This window comes from Panthera pardus, unplaced genomic scaffold (genome assembly GCF_024362965.1).
Source record: "Panthera pardus isolate Hobbes unplaced genomic scaffold, ASM2436296v1 HiC_scaffold_11, whole genome shotgun sequence".
In the NCBI taxonomy this organism is placed as follows: Eukaryota; Metazoa; Chordata; class Mammalia; order Carnivora; family Felidae; genus Panthera; species Panthera pardus.
The window spans coordinates 92,396,009-92,411,296 of NW_026526666.1; the positions used below are offsets into that span (position 1 = coordinate 92,396,009).

The 15,288-nt window shown below is 46.8% G+C and overlaps 1 protein-coding gene across 1 annotated transcript in view; it reads right to left on the reverse strand.

Annotated features, from left to right (window-relative positions):
- Positions 1 to 3,512: 3,512 nt before the first annotated feature.
- The window catches only part of MICOS10 (mitochondrial contact site and cristae organizing system subunit 10), a 34,008-nt gene continuing 22,232 nt past the window's right edge, over positions 3,513 to 15,288 (reverse strand). Inside the window, exons 2-4 of the mRNA XM_019461584.2 lie at positions 7,455 to 7,502; positions 6,280 to 6,389; positions 3,513 to 3,761 (exon numbers count right to left, since the gene is read on the reverse strand). Coding sequence (XP_019317129.1) covers positions 3,747 to 3,761; positions 6,280 to 6,389; positions 7,455 to 7,502 — 173 coding nt within the window. The 3' untranslated portion in view covers positions 3,513 to 3,746. The remainder of the gene's footprint in view (positions 3,762 to 6,279; positions 6,390 to 7,454; positions 7,503 to 15,288) is intronic.

Here is a 15,288-nt window from a genome sequence, read left to right on the forward strand (position 1 = left end):
AATTATTATTATTTTTTCTTCTCCCTTTACAGATCAGAGAGTCACGTGGCAAGTAGGTGGGGGAGTGGGAACTGGACCCAGCTCCTCTGACTCCAAACCTCTGCTCTTCCCCGCACAGTCCTGCCTCTCCCTTGCTCCCCACCTGCCCTCTTCCTTCGAGGCACTTTCGGACTGGAACGGGGATCCCTGACCCTCACGCTGGCTCCACACAGAGGCTGCTCGGCGAACCAGGGAAGCTCTGCCCTGCTCCCGCCCAGGTCTGTGTCCACCCTGACCTCATCCTTCGGCGTCCGAGGCGAAGCAGAGCGTGCGGCACGCTACGAGAAAAAAGTGGTGATAGCTTCCAGATGAGCTTGTTATTCTAAACTGAACATTCCTTTTGGTTCTTAGAATTTCCACTTTCTCCCTTCCACCCCTCTGCATTTATGTAATTAGCAAGCGTGCAACAGGAAACCGTTTTTGTCTCCGCACCACTCACGATGAAGGCTGTTCCGGCCCCACGGAGTACATCCTTGTGGAAATACTTTGCAGAGTTTATTTGGACAGGTTCAAAAATAGTCCTTCAACAATACAATCAGGTTGAACCACGACAAGTAAAATGTAATTATGGCTTGGTTACATAAAAAAAAAAAAAAAAAAAAAAATGTAAACAGTGAGGTTTGGGGAAACTAAAAGCCAATCTGCATGGGTATCTCCTTCGTTACCGATCTCTGCATTTCGTACAAGCAGGATTTCAAGACTGCGCCCTTGGATCTTCTGAAATGGATGAGAGAAGATGACATTCACTTAAGGAGACAGCCCACTGGAGTGTGTGCTGAGGCCATTTCTCGGAACAAAGGCCTACACTTCTGCATAAGGCAAATGCAGCCTGATAAAGGCTCCCCCAGTGGGTACTTGGAATGCCAAAGTCATTCACCTAAATGAGTTCAAAATACATATTGTTCTGGGCCAAATTATACAGTGTCAAGCTCAAACTGTATGAATTTATATATGTTGGCAGAGCAGGCCACTTTCGGGGCGCCACAGCTTTATCCTAGCATCCTGTGCCCAGCTGGGTTCCCATCACTCTCTCCCCAAACCCATGAATTTCCTTCTACTTGGTTCCAGAAGGGCAGACGAGGAGCAGAGTCAAAGTTTCACAGCCCCACAAGGGAAAAGAGCCCCGGAGGACTTGAATTTCTAATGAAACTTAAAGTAAAACAGAACGCGTGCCTTTGCCAACAAGCTGGAGCTTTCTGAAGGTTGATCCGAGATGGGGGCAGGGAGTGGGGGCAAGATGGAGCACCGTGCTTTGGGCCAGCGTCCGCGAAGAGCTCCGCAGCAGGAATACAAAGTACCCTGGGATGAAAGCAAACAGCCAGTGCTTCCTGTGGCCAGTCTCTGCTCAGAACCATTCCCTCCCAGAGCTCACCAGTCTCTCAAACATACAAGCGGCGTTTCGGGGATGCTGAGCAGACAGATCCTCCAAATGGAATGTCCGAGCCAACAGCTAATGAGACAGGGAAGCCAGCTTCCACTGTCCTTTTCTACTCCGTGTTCTTCTGACGTGTCTAGAGAATCAAAGGGCATGCTGTGTTTCCTGGGGTTTTTTTGTTGTTGTTTTTTTTGTTTTTTCCTTTTTCGGGACAGGACCTGTTATTCTTCTCTCTGCCTGAATAGAGATGGAAAAATTGGAGGGAAGTATTAACTTTTTTTTTTAAATGTTTATTTATTTTTGAGAGAGACAGAGACAGAATGCGAGTGGGTTAGGGGCAGAGAGAGAGGGAGACACAGAATCCGAAGCAGGTTCCAGGCTCTGAGCTGTCGGCACAGAGCCCGACGCGGGGCCTGAACTCATGAGCCGCGAGATCATGACCCGAGCCGACGTTGGATGCTCAACCAACTGACCCACCCAGGCGCCCCGGAAATATTAACTTTTAAAGCAAATATGGAGAAGACGAGTGTAAGGGATGAAACAGGTTGCAAAGTTATTTTTCTTTTAATGACACGGTTGTCTTGATCATGGAATGAAGGGGGCAGAATGCAAAACAGCAGCACGGCTAGGCTAAGGCAAGCCATGGCCGTGACTTTTGGTCCTGGGCTCAGGCCCACTTGGGGCTTTAAGTGAATCAAATAAACAAAAAAGCGCGGAGAGGAGCCTGGACAGTTTGCAGGGCAGAGAGCTGCTGCTGCCCGGTCTGGCCCAGAGCTCAGCACACCTTTCTGGAAAGGGGGCGTGGGGTGAAGGATGAAAGGAGGTTTAAATGAGAGAGTATTTCTACCCTGAATCTACTCATTACAACACTTGCAGGAACCGTCTGATCAGTGCCTCAGAACGGGGGTCAGACGCTAGTTCCCCGCCAGTGCCGGGCCTCGCCCTCCACACCTCTCCGGGCCCTGCACGCTCCGGCGACACGTACCTGCTTACCCTACTACCCCCCACCCCCCCCACTACCATACCCGGCGTGATTCCAAGCCTTCACGTAAGCCACCTTCCCGCCCTTCCTCGTCTGTCTGGAACGTCCCCGTCAACGTCAAGTATGAGTCCGTGGTATTCCCTCGCCCACTGGGCCATCTCTCTCTCTCTCTCTCTCTCTCTCTCCCCTTCTCACTGCACTTTTTCTGCACGCCTCCGCTTCGTGTCGAGGGTCTGCGTGTCTGGTTGCCGGCAGACTCTAAGCTCCTCGAGGGCGGGGGGCCTGTGTCTTACTTTCTCGTCTACCTCTGCTGCCTGGAGCAGTACCTGGCTCGCTCAGGATGCTCCGCCAGCTCGTACAGGATAAAGGCACAGGTGGGATCAAGCTCTGCCCATCTTAATTTTATCCTAAAGACAGAAATGCGACCCGAGAGACTGAGCGCCCTCTGGGTTCCATACGTTTTCAGAAGAAATTGCTACTGTATTACTTTTGCATCCAGCCTCCCTGGTTCAGGTGAAACCAAAGGAATAAACTCACAGAGGGGCATTAGAAGTGGCCCCTCCGTCCTCAAACTTCAGCTGCTGTGTGGAGTTAACCCCAAACGTGGCCTTCCAGCCAGGTGGGCCGGCCACGAGTTCTCCCCGCCCCCCAGGACAAAGCCCCCAGAGCCGAAGCCCGGACTGTGTCCAGCTCCACGAAGCTGTGGCAATCAGCTGTGGCTGATGGAGTGAGCCACCGACGCGGTCCGCTTCCACACCCTTCCACACAGCCAGCTCTCTGACCTCGTGCACTGGGCACACTGAGACGTGCCCTGCCGGGTCCCCTGGTGAGGACAACACACAGATCTTAAAGAGCTGCTCCTGCAAGGCAAGGCTCCTCCAGACGTCTGTCATCATCAGCAGACAACCCAGCAGCAACGTCCGTGCACCCATTACACGAGGTAGAAGTGGTTCCGAAAACTATGCATGGTGGGGGGGGGGGAGGGAGATGGGGTGCAGGGTGGCTGTGGCTTCAGGAAGGCTGGGAGCTTGGGACCCAAGGCGACAGCTGCTGGCAGTCCAAATACAGTCCTCCTCCTGCTCAAAGACCAGAGGCAAAGAAACGCAGGCAATGCACTGGGCTGCCTATTTTTAATTTATTTCTTTTAAGACCACCTTCTCGCAATTTCCAGAGAGAAAATACAAAACAAGAAACAGACTTGGTTTCAAATACATAAACAGTGCTGGAGTTGAAAGCATTACTGATAACATTGCTACAGAAGAATGTCAGCTTACTCCAGGGCACTTCAGTATTCCTGAGGCGTAGACAGGATTTCTCTTTTCCTCCCACTGGGATGTTCTCAGGTGGAAGTCACTGCTCCTGCTCCTGCAGAGGAGGGACGCTCTGATTAGAAGTGCGCACACAGCATTTTGACAGCCATCTCTAACCCGAGGGACCAACGGGCCCAAAACTCAACACCCAGCTTGCTTTAAAACAGTCTCACGAGGGGGCGCTTGGGTGACTCAGCGGGTGAACTGTCCGACTCCGGCTCAGGTCACGATCTCACGGTTCGGGAGTTCGAGCCCCGCGTCGGGCTCTGTGCTGACGGCTCAGAGCCTGGAGCCTGCCTTGGAATCTGTGTCTCCCTCTCTCTCTGCCCCTCCCCTGCTCGTGCTCTCTCTCTCTCTCAAAAATAAACAAACATTAAAAAAAAAATTAAAACAGTCTCGCAAGAGGACCATAAACACCCCTCCCAGGCTCTTAAGAGCAGCTCCCTCATCTTTGAGGGAGGAGCGAGGGAAAGAACAGGTCTGCCTAGTCGGTACCTGGACAACCGTTCCTACAACTCCTCAAAGGGTGCGTCACAGGTGAGCAGACAGAGCGTGGCTCTGGAATCAAGCAGCCCTACTAATGAGGGGATCTCTGGCCAGTTTCTCAACCCCAGTAAGATCTGTGTTTTCTCATCTGCTCAGCGAGGGGCAGTAAAACCTCTCCCACTAATCTCTTGGGAGGGCGGGCTAGAGAAAGCACAGAAAGCGGGGGCACCGAGGAGGGCCCACAAGGCAGCGCGGGCACCCGACAGACAGCCACCATAAAGTGACTGCCCTGCAACAGCCCCGCGCCGCGCTCCTCTCTTCAGAGAGGAGGATGACAGCACAGAGAGGCACAGACTCAAGTTCAGATAAAGTTACAAGGCCACGCTGGAGCAATCCACACAAGGCTGTAAAATCGGAACAATATTTTCCACAGTAATTCCCCACCATTAAATGTATAATATGCATATAATCACGCCTGAGCCATTACCCATGACAACCCAGTTCGGAACAAAGAGAGTCTTTTAAACAATTAAAAGCCCTGAAGCTCCTCTCCTGTTCCTTTCTGTTCTCTTCTCCCAAATCCGGCCCGAGTGCCAAGAAAGCGAAGGGTCAGGGAGCAGTGGAAACTGCCCGTCGTCAGCCTCGGCCTCTCCTTGCGCTGTCCCTCTGATTACCTCACCCTGGCTTTGCGGAGATGGCGCACTAACATGGAGGGAGGCGACAGGGCAGCCAGGCTCCCCGGCTCCCGACTCCCTCGGCGAGCATGCGCACACGGGTCGCTCGGGCAGGCAGCTGACAGTGTGGGCAGGTTCTAAGAGAGAGGCTACCGAGCTGTGGCGGGTACGGTCATCTGGGATTCGGTGACCCTTGCGGCTACGGCTTTTGACCAGAACTGGGACACTCCATTGCACCACATTTTCTGCTCTGCTTGTTATCAGGGTGGAACAACGGCTAAGCCAACCAATCACCCTTCCTTGGTCGGCCTCAACTATTGCCACCAACGTGCCTCCTTCTACAGCACCTCACGGCTTACAAACATGTTCACGCTGAATTCTAACAGCAACCCTGTGGGTAGAAATTACCACCCTGTTCTTATGGACGGAAGACAGAATCTCAGAAGCAAAAACTCAAGATCACACAGGAAGCAAGCGGGTGGTGGCCCAGGACCCACGCCTGGGTGTCCTGGCTTCTGGGCTCTCCCCGCCCCCTCCCCCCAAGGCTGCCCAGATCAACTGGCTCTAGCTCACGGTGACCCAGAAAGGAGACGATTCGACACAGCCAGGCAACGGGACACTCTTCACTGCAGCTGGTGCTGCTGCAAAAACTCCGCCTTAGGAAGCCTGGGGCCACGAACACGTCTAATGGGGCATACGGTGCACGTCACTCCTTCGCTCCTTCGTTTCACTTTTGTCTGAGCGTCTACTTCGTTCTGGGCCCTGGGGATACATAACTAAATACACCCGCGTCCCTGAGCACCCGGCCTCCCGAGATCCTTTCCCCTAAACCCCGCGGTAAGCACGGTAAGGCGACGGGAAGGCTGCGACACACGAGACCCTTAGGAAATGTGCTACTTTCCTCCCTCTCGAGGCACGTTACAGCTTTTCACCGTGTCCGCATTAGTAAAAATGTCTGTAGACAAGGATGTTGGCAGAATCACTGGGACTTACTACAGTCAAGAACCTCCCCTCCTCAATAAAAAGCAGAGTCGTGGCTGAGTCCCAGCTGCTGGGTTTCGCCCGAGCGTGTATGAGACGTGAACGGGGCACTCCACGATGTCGCACGTGAGCGCCACTGGCAGGTATCGAAGACAGATCCACTTTACCGTGACGATACATTTCCAGGCAGGTTCTTGAGCTGCAGTCGCTAGCAAGAGAGTCTGTGTGTGAACGTACACGTGCATCTCGAGGGACAGTGGAAGGAGAGACTAGGCACCCAAGCGGGGTCAACACCACGAGACGCCAAAGAGCAATCAGGAGCTCAGTGACACACACAGTCTATTAAGTATATGTGCTCCAAAGAATTCTTCAGAGACTCAGGAGAAACTCTTTGTCTTTTAAAAGAAAGAGAAATATCAATTCTGTACGTACTTTGACGTATTTTCCATGTAGAAGATATGGAGCCTGGAAATCATGCTGACAGTTGGAGTAGGCCATTCCCAATCCCATGCCAGAGCCAAAGGCTAAGGGCCACATTCTTCCTAGTGAGCAGAAAAAGGGAAAATCCCAATAGAGAACGATTAAGAGAAGATAAAGTTTTTTGTCTGGCTTAAATACATTGCTTAGGGTTCCATAAATATTCAGCATGCCTCCTACTGATACGTACAACATGCCATTCATTTCTATCGATGTTTAATCAACGGCCAAAAACCAGGAAAGGGAGTCCTTGAGTGAACGTATTAATTTAGCAAATAATTACCTGGTACCTATGCTGCTAGGTTTGAGGTCTTCATGAGTGGTACAACACGGAAAACAGTAGACACAGTCGAACATTTTAACTTTTCTATGTCAGTTCTTTTTTTTCCCCCCAAACTTTTATTTAAATTCCAGTTAGTTAACAAACATCAGTTCTAATCATTTGCTCATTTTAACTCATTTCTTAACCTTATCAGAAATAATACCACCCTCCAGTAAGGTGCTTGAGTTTTAAACTGAACCAACTGAATTTTGATGACAGGAAGTTGTGAGGCTTACTTAAGCCAAGACTGTAAATGATTCTTTTATATCAGCACCAGGTATTAATTGTGATTCTCTAGTAATGTATCCCCCAGCTCAAGTTCTTCATGGGAAAGGGGTCAAAGTGACCCCTCCGGCTTCTGTTCAATATCCCAACGTCAGAAGTTCTTACACAGAACGAAAGCGTTTCTGGTTAAAAGGCATGTGTATTTCTGGCCCACTTGTTTTTCTTACCAGTTGGACTCTCATTTTCAACCTCCTTGAGAAAAAAAGTATAATTAATTTGAAATATTTGAGCGTGCAGATTTGGCCAAATGACTCACTGGCAGAAAGTAGAGGCTTTTCAAATGATATCATATTTAAGATATCAGGCACCCTGACTCAATGCCCAGGGGAAAGTCTAGAGATGCCCAGCCCATCCTGACCTCTTTTGAGTCCACGTTCTTTGTCTAGCATATTTGACAGAGGCCTCCCTAAACCTGTAAGTGTATGCTTGGCAACCATGTGGATGTGCCCTCCAGAAGCGTCCCTGCTATGTGTATGCACACACTAGGACATTATGTTGAAAAGGCAGTAAAAGTCACACTTACTTTTAAAGAAGGTAAGTGAGAAAACCAGTCCTAATCCAAAACCAGTACCTACAAAGAGGGAGGAAAAACATGTTCAATCTCATAATAGTAATGTGACAAAAATAAAACGAACCTTTCATAAATGTGAACATCTATAAAACATAGTACAAAAAAAAACAACAACAAACTTGGTACAGAGCTGATCTTCTCATTTCTAACTTTTTAAAATTTTTTAAAATGTTTTTATTTATTTTTGAGACAGAGAGAGACAGAGCATGAGCAAAGGAGGGGCAGAGAGAGAGGGAGACACAGAATCTGAAGCAGGCTCCAGGCTCCGAGCTGTCAGCACAGAGCCCGATGTGGGGCTCGAACTCACAAACCGCGAGATCATGACCTGAGCCGAAGTCAGACGCTCAACTGACTGACCCACCCAGGGGCCCCAATCGTTTTCTTTACAAAAAAAAAAAAGATAAGAAAATCAGTGCACAATTTAATTAAGTAAATATGGCTTGAACTTCAATAATAAATAATAACATTGGTATAATCATAGCCCTGAATGCTAGCTATATCGTTTTCGTAAGATATGTTAAAATGAATGTAGAACCTTTAAAAGAAATGTTTTACCTAAAATGTGGTACCAGTTTAGGGGCAAAAAATCACCTCCTGTACTGCAGTGATACACATCCCGGACTTTGAGGTAAACTCATTTTGCCATTATCAGAAAAGTTACACACACCAAGGAAGAGAAGCAAACTCTGATTTTGAATTTTTTCAGACTTGCCAATTGTTTTCAGACCTTTCAAAAGTATTCCGATGCTCTTGACAGAGTGTCTACTCCAGGGTCCAAGTGCGCCCCCAACCAACCTCTTTACAGTTAAGCACCACAAAAAAGCCCCCCGTTCCTCACTTTGCCTTCACAGTTTTCCAGTTTGTGCTGCTGGAACTCCAAGAGCTTCTTCTCTAATCATGACTTTAGGCTACTGCAGTGTCAACACTCAGAGTACTCCTCGGTCGACCAGCCTGACCTCTCTGCTCCAAACCCGGAACTTCGGCACAAGCAACCTCCTTCCCATAATTTTTCATCCACCCAAGCAGCGACCCAGCTGATAGTGGCCTGAAGAAACTGCTTATGCTACTTACTCGGAATGAGTTCTGGTAATTCTCCCCTGCCACATGTATGTGGCCACGGTGTCGCTTTCTTTCTCGTGACTAAATCCTACACGGATAGGAATTTTAATTAAAAATCATTACTTTGCCCTGTCCAACAGACCCTGCATTAGGTTCGGTGCTCAACCTTAAAAAGCAGTATCTTGGGGCACCTGGGTGGCTCAGCCGGTCGAGTGTCTGACTCTTGGTTCAGCTCAGGCCGTGATCTCGTGGTTCATGAGATGGAGCCCCACATCTGGCTCTGTGCCGACAGCGCGGAGCCTGCTTGGGATTCTCTCTCTCCCTCTCTCTGCCACTACCCTGCTCGTGCTCTCTCTCACAAATATAAATAAACATTAAAAAATAAATAAAAATACAGGGATGCCTGGGTGGCTCAGGTCATGATCTCACGGGTTGTGGGTTTGAGCCCTGTGTTGGGCTCTGTGCTCACAGCTCAGAGCCTGGAGCCTGCTTTGGATTCTGTGTCTCCCCCTCTCTCTACTCCTCTCCCACTCATGCCCTGTCTTTATCAAAAATAAACATTAAAAAAAATTTTTTAATAAAAATAAAATAAATAAAAATACTAACAACTTTAAAAGATACATAAGAAGCAGTACCTACAGGGTGCCTGGGTGGCCAGTTGGTTGAACATCCAACTCTTGGATTTCAGGTCATGATCCCAGGGTTGTGGGACTGAGCCCTGTGTAGGGCTCTGCACTGAGAGTGGAGCCTGCTTAGGATTTTCTCTCTCTCTCTCTCTCTCTCTCTCTCTCTCTCTCTCTCTCCCCCCCCCCTTCCCCTTCCCCTTCCCTCTCCCCTTCCCCTACTTGCACTCTCTCTCCCTCTCTAAATTAAAAATAAAATAAAATGCAGTATCTGAAAATCACTCATGTCACCCCAACTTCCATATAATTTAATAAAATGGTGGAAAACTAGTGAGCTTACAGACCACAATAGTTAACCTGTTCAAAGCTGACATCATTTGAGGAAAAGGAACTAACATTTTAGTATTGCCCACACGTACCCAACATTCTCTCGCCACTGCCCCTAAATTCTCTTTTAAACCAAACATCAACTTGATACGGTATTAGGCCCCATTTTTCAGATGCGGGAAATAACTTGCTCAAGGATACTGGTTAGCGGCAGAGTAATGAACTGGGCCCAAGTCTGCCCGACTCCAAAGGCACCGTACCCCCTGTGCCTCGACACTGGAGTCCCCTACGGTTTAAACCCCTAAACAATCACTACCTCCCAAGGGAAAACTGGGAGTGTCGAGATGTCTACAGCCAGTCAAGTAAGATACAGCCAAAAAGCAAATTGTGCTTCCCACACAACAGCCCAGAACGCTAGGCAACCAGGGTAGTAACAAGTCTACACAAGGCCACAAGGGCTTGTTCAGATTCATTCCCGGACTAATCCTGTCACACATGTCACAGACACAAGTCTACCTGGTAGACGAGCTTCACGAGCTTCAGAGAATGGGAGCGATCGCGATTGATACTCCTTGGCAAGAAAATGCTGTTGCCTGGTTTATAAAATGGCACAGGGTTCAATTTCAAAGCGACTTGCCTCACCCCCTTGCAGCTGGAAGATGAGTAAGACAGTAAATTGGTACTAGAAAATGAGGTAAAGGATTTGGACTGGCTTACAGATTTCAAACCGGGCAATGGGATGGGGAGGTAGGCCAGTAAAAACATAATGGCTTACAATCAGAGCTTTCGGTCTTCTCCATCTGGAAGGCAACTTTTTGGCAAACAAATCAAAAGCCCAAAAGGAAAATATTCCAGCACTTTTCTTGTCCCTCTGACTCCATGCCTGTCTCTCCTATTTTTCCCCAAGGAAAGAAAGCTCTCTGATGCTCAACTTTTCCAAGTGGTAGACCAAGAATGATGGCAACCCACTGCTACCAGCATCGCTCGTCAGAGAGGAGAGATGTTTCAACATCAGCCCACACAGAACAGGAAATCTTTACACGTTTAAGTGCAGGTGTATGTCCAGTCACCCAGTTCTGCTCCCAGCAAAGGCATCCACCTGCAGGTAGGAGACCAAAATCACAGCTCAGACTGACCAAAAGACGGAGGGTGCTCTACGGCCTGACACTGGGCTGCCACACCTTCAATTCTTAAGAGTGGTGTTTTCCTCCGTTTCTGTATTTTTAAGACACAAAATAATAAGACTGTTCTCTCCAGAAAAAAAAATAACACAGAAACTGATTTTTCAATGCCAGTGTTTTACTTAAACTTAGCTATCTCGGTTATTTGACAGATTAGCAACGGTGCAGCCGCTGATGAGTTTCACAGGCTCAAGTTCTCACATGCTGGATTTCTTTTAAAAGCAACATGTTGCTTCAAAGAAAGTCCCACCTGATCCGGGGACACCGACTCTGCAGCTGTTTCCACTAAAGATCGGCACCTCGAGGCCACGTTAAACTTCGTAACAATAAAACATGAAAGGTTTGTCTTACAATAAAAACAAACCCAACGTAGAAAAGAGAAGAGTTTTCTCCGCCTTTGGCCACTTTTTTGTGTTGTTGCATGACAAGCTCTCTTAGAGGAAAAAAGCCAAAGGAAAAAGTACAAAGCATTTTTCACCTTCCCTGGAAGCAAATATTTAACTATGAATAAGGTTTATATAACTGCCTTCCCCCCACTCAAGCCTGTTCTTTTGGTCAATGCTGTCTGGAATGACAAATAAACCTAAAGAAATGCCTGATTATAGGTACACATCTTCTTCATGGCAAAGTCCAGTTAAGAGGGGAAGGAGGGAGGCAAGGAAACACACACACACACACACACACACACACACACACACACACACACACACACGAGAAGCCTTATGGAATTGACATTAGGCAAGGAGCCCGTGCTCCGAAACCATTTCTTTTGGAGAGGAAAAAGAATTGGCACAAATTCTTTCAAAAAGAAATTACTCCAAATCAATCTAACCCTGCACTTCAATGCATGCTCAGCGCCCAAAAGGACATCATAAAACCGGCTAGTAGATAAACCCAAATTTTTAGGAAGGAGCAATCCCTGAGTAGTTCATCTGATACTATCTTAATAACAAAACAAGGAACTCGCTCCCACTAATGACATATAAAATACGGCCCTATCTTATGCCCAAGCAGATTTGGTAACAAATTTAAAAGAACAACAACCAATCGCAGTACACCTGCGTATGCCTTAAGCCACATTTTGTGTCAAAAAGGGGAGAAAATCAATATATGTTGATGGCCATTACTGTGACATACAGACAATTTCTGGTTTCAACTTTATTTAGAAAAATCTTTGCTCTCACCATGCCACGTATCATGAAGCTTTACTTCACTGCCAATAATTAAGAAGCAAACATAATCAGCAAGAATTAACAAGCAGGCTACATAATCTCATTGCAGTCTGGGGATAGAAATGTACTCTGGATGTCAGCCCCCAAACAGAACAAACTGGGGCAATGCCTGCTCCTGCGGGATCAACCCGGTAAAAGTTGCAATTGCCAATGGACTTTGCAGTTAAGGAGGAAGAGCTCGTTGTCTGGAGTCACACAAAAACAAATTCTCACAAATTCACTTACGAAGCGTTTCTATGAAAGATCACAGGGGGGCAAAAAAGACCAGGGACCCATTTTATTTATCAATAACTTAACATATGATAACTAAGATCCCACTCTGGCTTACATTTAACATTTTTATTTATTCTTCTGACTTTTTTTCACTTTTGTAAGTTTTTAATTTTAATTCCAGTATAGCTAACATATACATGTACAGTGTAACATATACATATACAGTGTTATAGAAGTTTCGGGTGTACGATACAGTGATTCAACAATTCTATACATTACTCAGTGCTCATCAGGATAAGTAGACTTACATTTGACACTTTATTTTTTTTTAATGTTTTTTTTATTTTTGAGAGAGAGAAAGAGAAACAGCGTGAGCGGGGGATGGGGGGGGGGGGGAGAGAGAGAGAATCAATGAATCTGAAGCAGGCTCCAGGCTCTGAGCTGTCAGCACAGAGCCTCACGCAGAACTCGAACCCACAAACGCTGAGATTGTGACCTGAGCCAAGGTCGGACGCTTCATGGACTGAGCCACCCAGGCGCCTCACATTTAAAACTTTTTTTTTTTTTTTTTTTTTTTAACATTTATTCATTTATGAGAGACAGAGAGAGACATAGCATGAGCAGGGAAGGGTCAGAGAGAGAGGGAGACACAGAATCCGAAACAGGCTCCAGGCGCTGAGCTGTCAGCACAGAGCCCGACACGGAACTCGAACTCGCAAACTGCGAGATCCTGACCTGAGCCGAAGCCGGACGTTCAACCGACTGAGTCACCCAGGCGCCTGACATTTAACACTTTGAATGAAGCTCCTAAATTCATCAGCTTAATGTATGGTTATCAATACTAACATTTGACCTGTACCTAAAAATTAAGCGAAACTGCAAAGCAACTCCATTTTAATTTCTATAACTTCTATCAAAATGTATGAGCAAAAACTTCAGTACCATTGCAACTGGCAGTCTGTGTATATGAGAAGCTTCAGGAATTCCACACGAGTTTTTAAGATCCCTAGAAGCCACGTGCCAAGCAACTCTGTTCTTAAATGTCTGAAAGAAAAGATAAAGGTTCTAGAACAAGGAGGGCTTTCGTCTCCAAGTGGCGTGGCAGGAGGACCAGTGCCATCACGAGGCGGGCCTGAGTCGACCACTGCTCCACAGCTAGCTCTCTGACGTCAGCTCAATTATCTAACGTCGCCTGGCCTCGCCCCACTCGGCTATCGAGAAAAAACAACCTCACTGAGTTGCGGTATCAGGAAAATACAAGGTATCTGGCAGTGTCTGGGACCTAATTCGAATTCAGTAAGTGGTAGTAAGTTCTGTCACTTCTCTAATGGAACTCAAAACAGGTCAAAAGTGTCACATAAGAGTTCATCCTCTATTAAAATACAGTCCACTGGCTTGACTACAGACCACACTGTGGGTGAGTCACAGCTGAAAGTCACAACCTTTCTCCCAACTCTGAGTGGGAGCTGCAAAATTGCCATCAGCAATTTTGTATAGGAACATATCAGGTCGTGACATACACGTTCTAAAACTAGGGGATTCTGGGGCGCCTGGGTGGCTCAGCTCGTTGAGCATCCAACATCGGCTCAGGTCACGATCTTGCAGTTCGTGGGTTCAAGCCCTGTGTCGGGCTCTGTGCTGACAGCTTGGAGCCTGGAGCCTGCTTCGGATTCTGTGTCTCCCTCTCTCTCTGGCCCTTCCCCTCTCGAGCTCTGTCTCTCTCTCTCTCTCAAAAAGAAATAAACATTATAAATAAATAACAAATACATAAATAAATAAATAAATAAATAAATAAAGGTGATTCCTTCAGACTCATTGTTAACTAGAACATTTTGCTTCAAATATAATAAAGATTTTCCTAGAGCTATCTTGTGTTTCATAAAGCTGTATTTATGCTTTGAACCTGGATTAGTATCAAACTGATCTGTTTATAATGGACATGCTTTCCTGTTCAATCATGTTTCTATCAATGCTATTACAATCATCACATGCATTTGTTATGACAGAACAAACAAGAATGTGCTTTTATAGAGAAGCACCCTTGGGACTGAGTTTAGTGAGAATTACATTTCCAAGAAACATTCCTGATTTATGAAAGATGCTCAGGGCCCAAATTATGAGGAAAAAAATAAATAAACAGTTTTAAGTCAGCTCCAAACTGTGTTACTTAATGCTTTGAGCCAAAGACGGACTGTCCCAGGTGTCCACGTGGAAATGCCAAGTCATGTGAATTAACCAAGAAAGTGTGCCGGGCCAAAGACCCAGAGATGGTAAAGTCAGTGTGTGTTAATCAGCTTCTCAAAAGTCAACATCGCTGTAGGGTATGTGGGAAACAGAGGAAGAAGGGGGCTATCCGACAAGACCTCCACCTTCCTGTGGCTCTCCAGATTAGACAGGGGCTGGAAGGAACATCTGTAGGACTTTCTCGGGTAGACATCAATTCCCTGGATTCTGATCAGAACAAGCAAACCAGTCAGCAGAAAGAAGCCAAAATAGGGAAGGTAAATGTGGAAGTCACTACTGATGTGCTCTGCTTCCAGAGAAGCCAAGCTCACTAAAAGGGTCCTTTTAAATGAATGTGTGTATGTAGCACACGATCCAACTTCAGAATTCTGACAGTCATACGACTTTCCAAGGCACAGAAGAAGAAACAGGTTTGGCACACATTTTACTGACATATAACTAGTTAATAAATTCATATGTGGGCATAGCATGTAGGAAAATGAGAAAAAGCTCTGAAGACTTTATTTAAGAGAGACTGGAAAAAATGCAGAATTACTACATTTCAAGAAACACAATAAAGAACCCAACGCATTACATCTTTTTGGGGGTGGGTGCTTTGGAGGTACTAACACTTACAGAGTGCCAGGCACTGTATTATGTTTCTAGATATTATTTCATTTGACCCACAGAGGCACCTTCTAAGGTGTATTATGGTCCCATCGTCCAGAAGAGGAAACAGTTCAGTGGAACCGACTTACCCAAGTACACACAACTAAAAAAGGAGAGTTCAAACCCAGGCTGTCGGACTCCAAAGTCATGGCTCCTTCCTACACACGTGGCTCCTTCCTATGGGTAAGCAGAAGACCAGGGCACCTGGCCTATCACTACATACGATAACTATGTGTTTCTGGATCTTGGCAGGTAACTT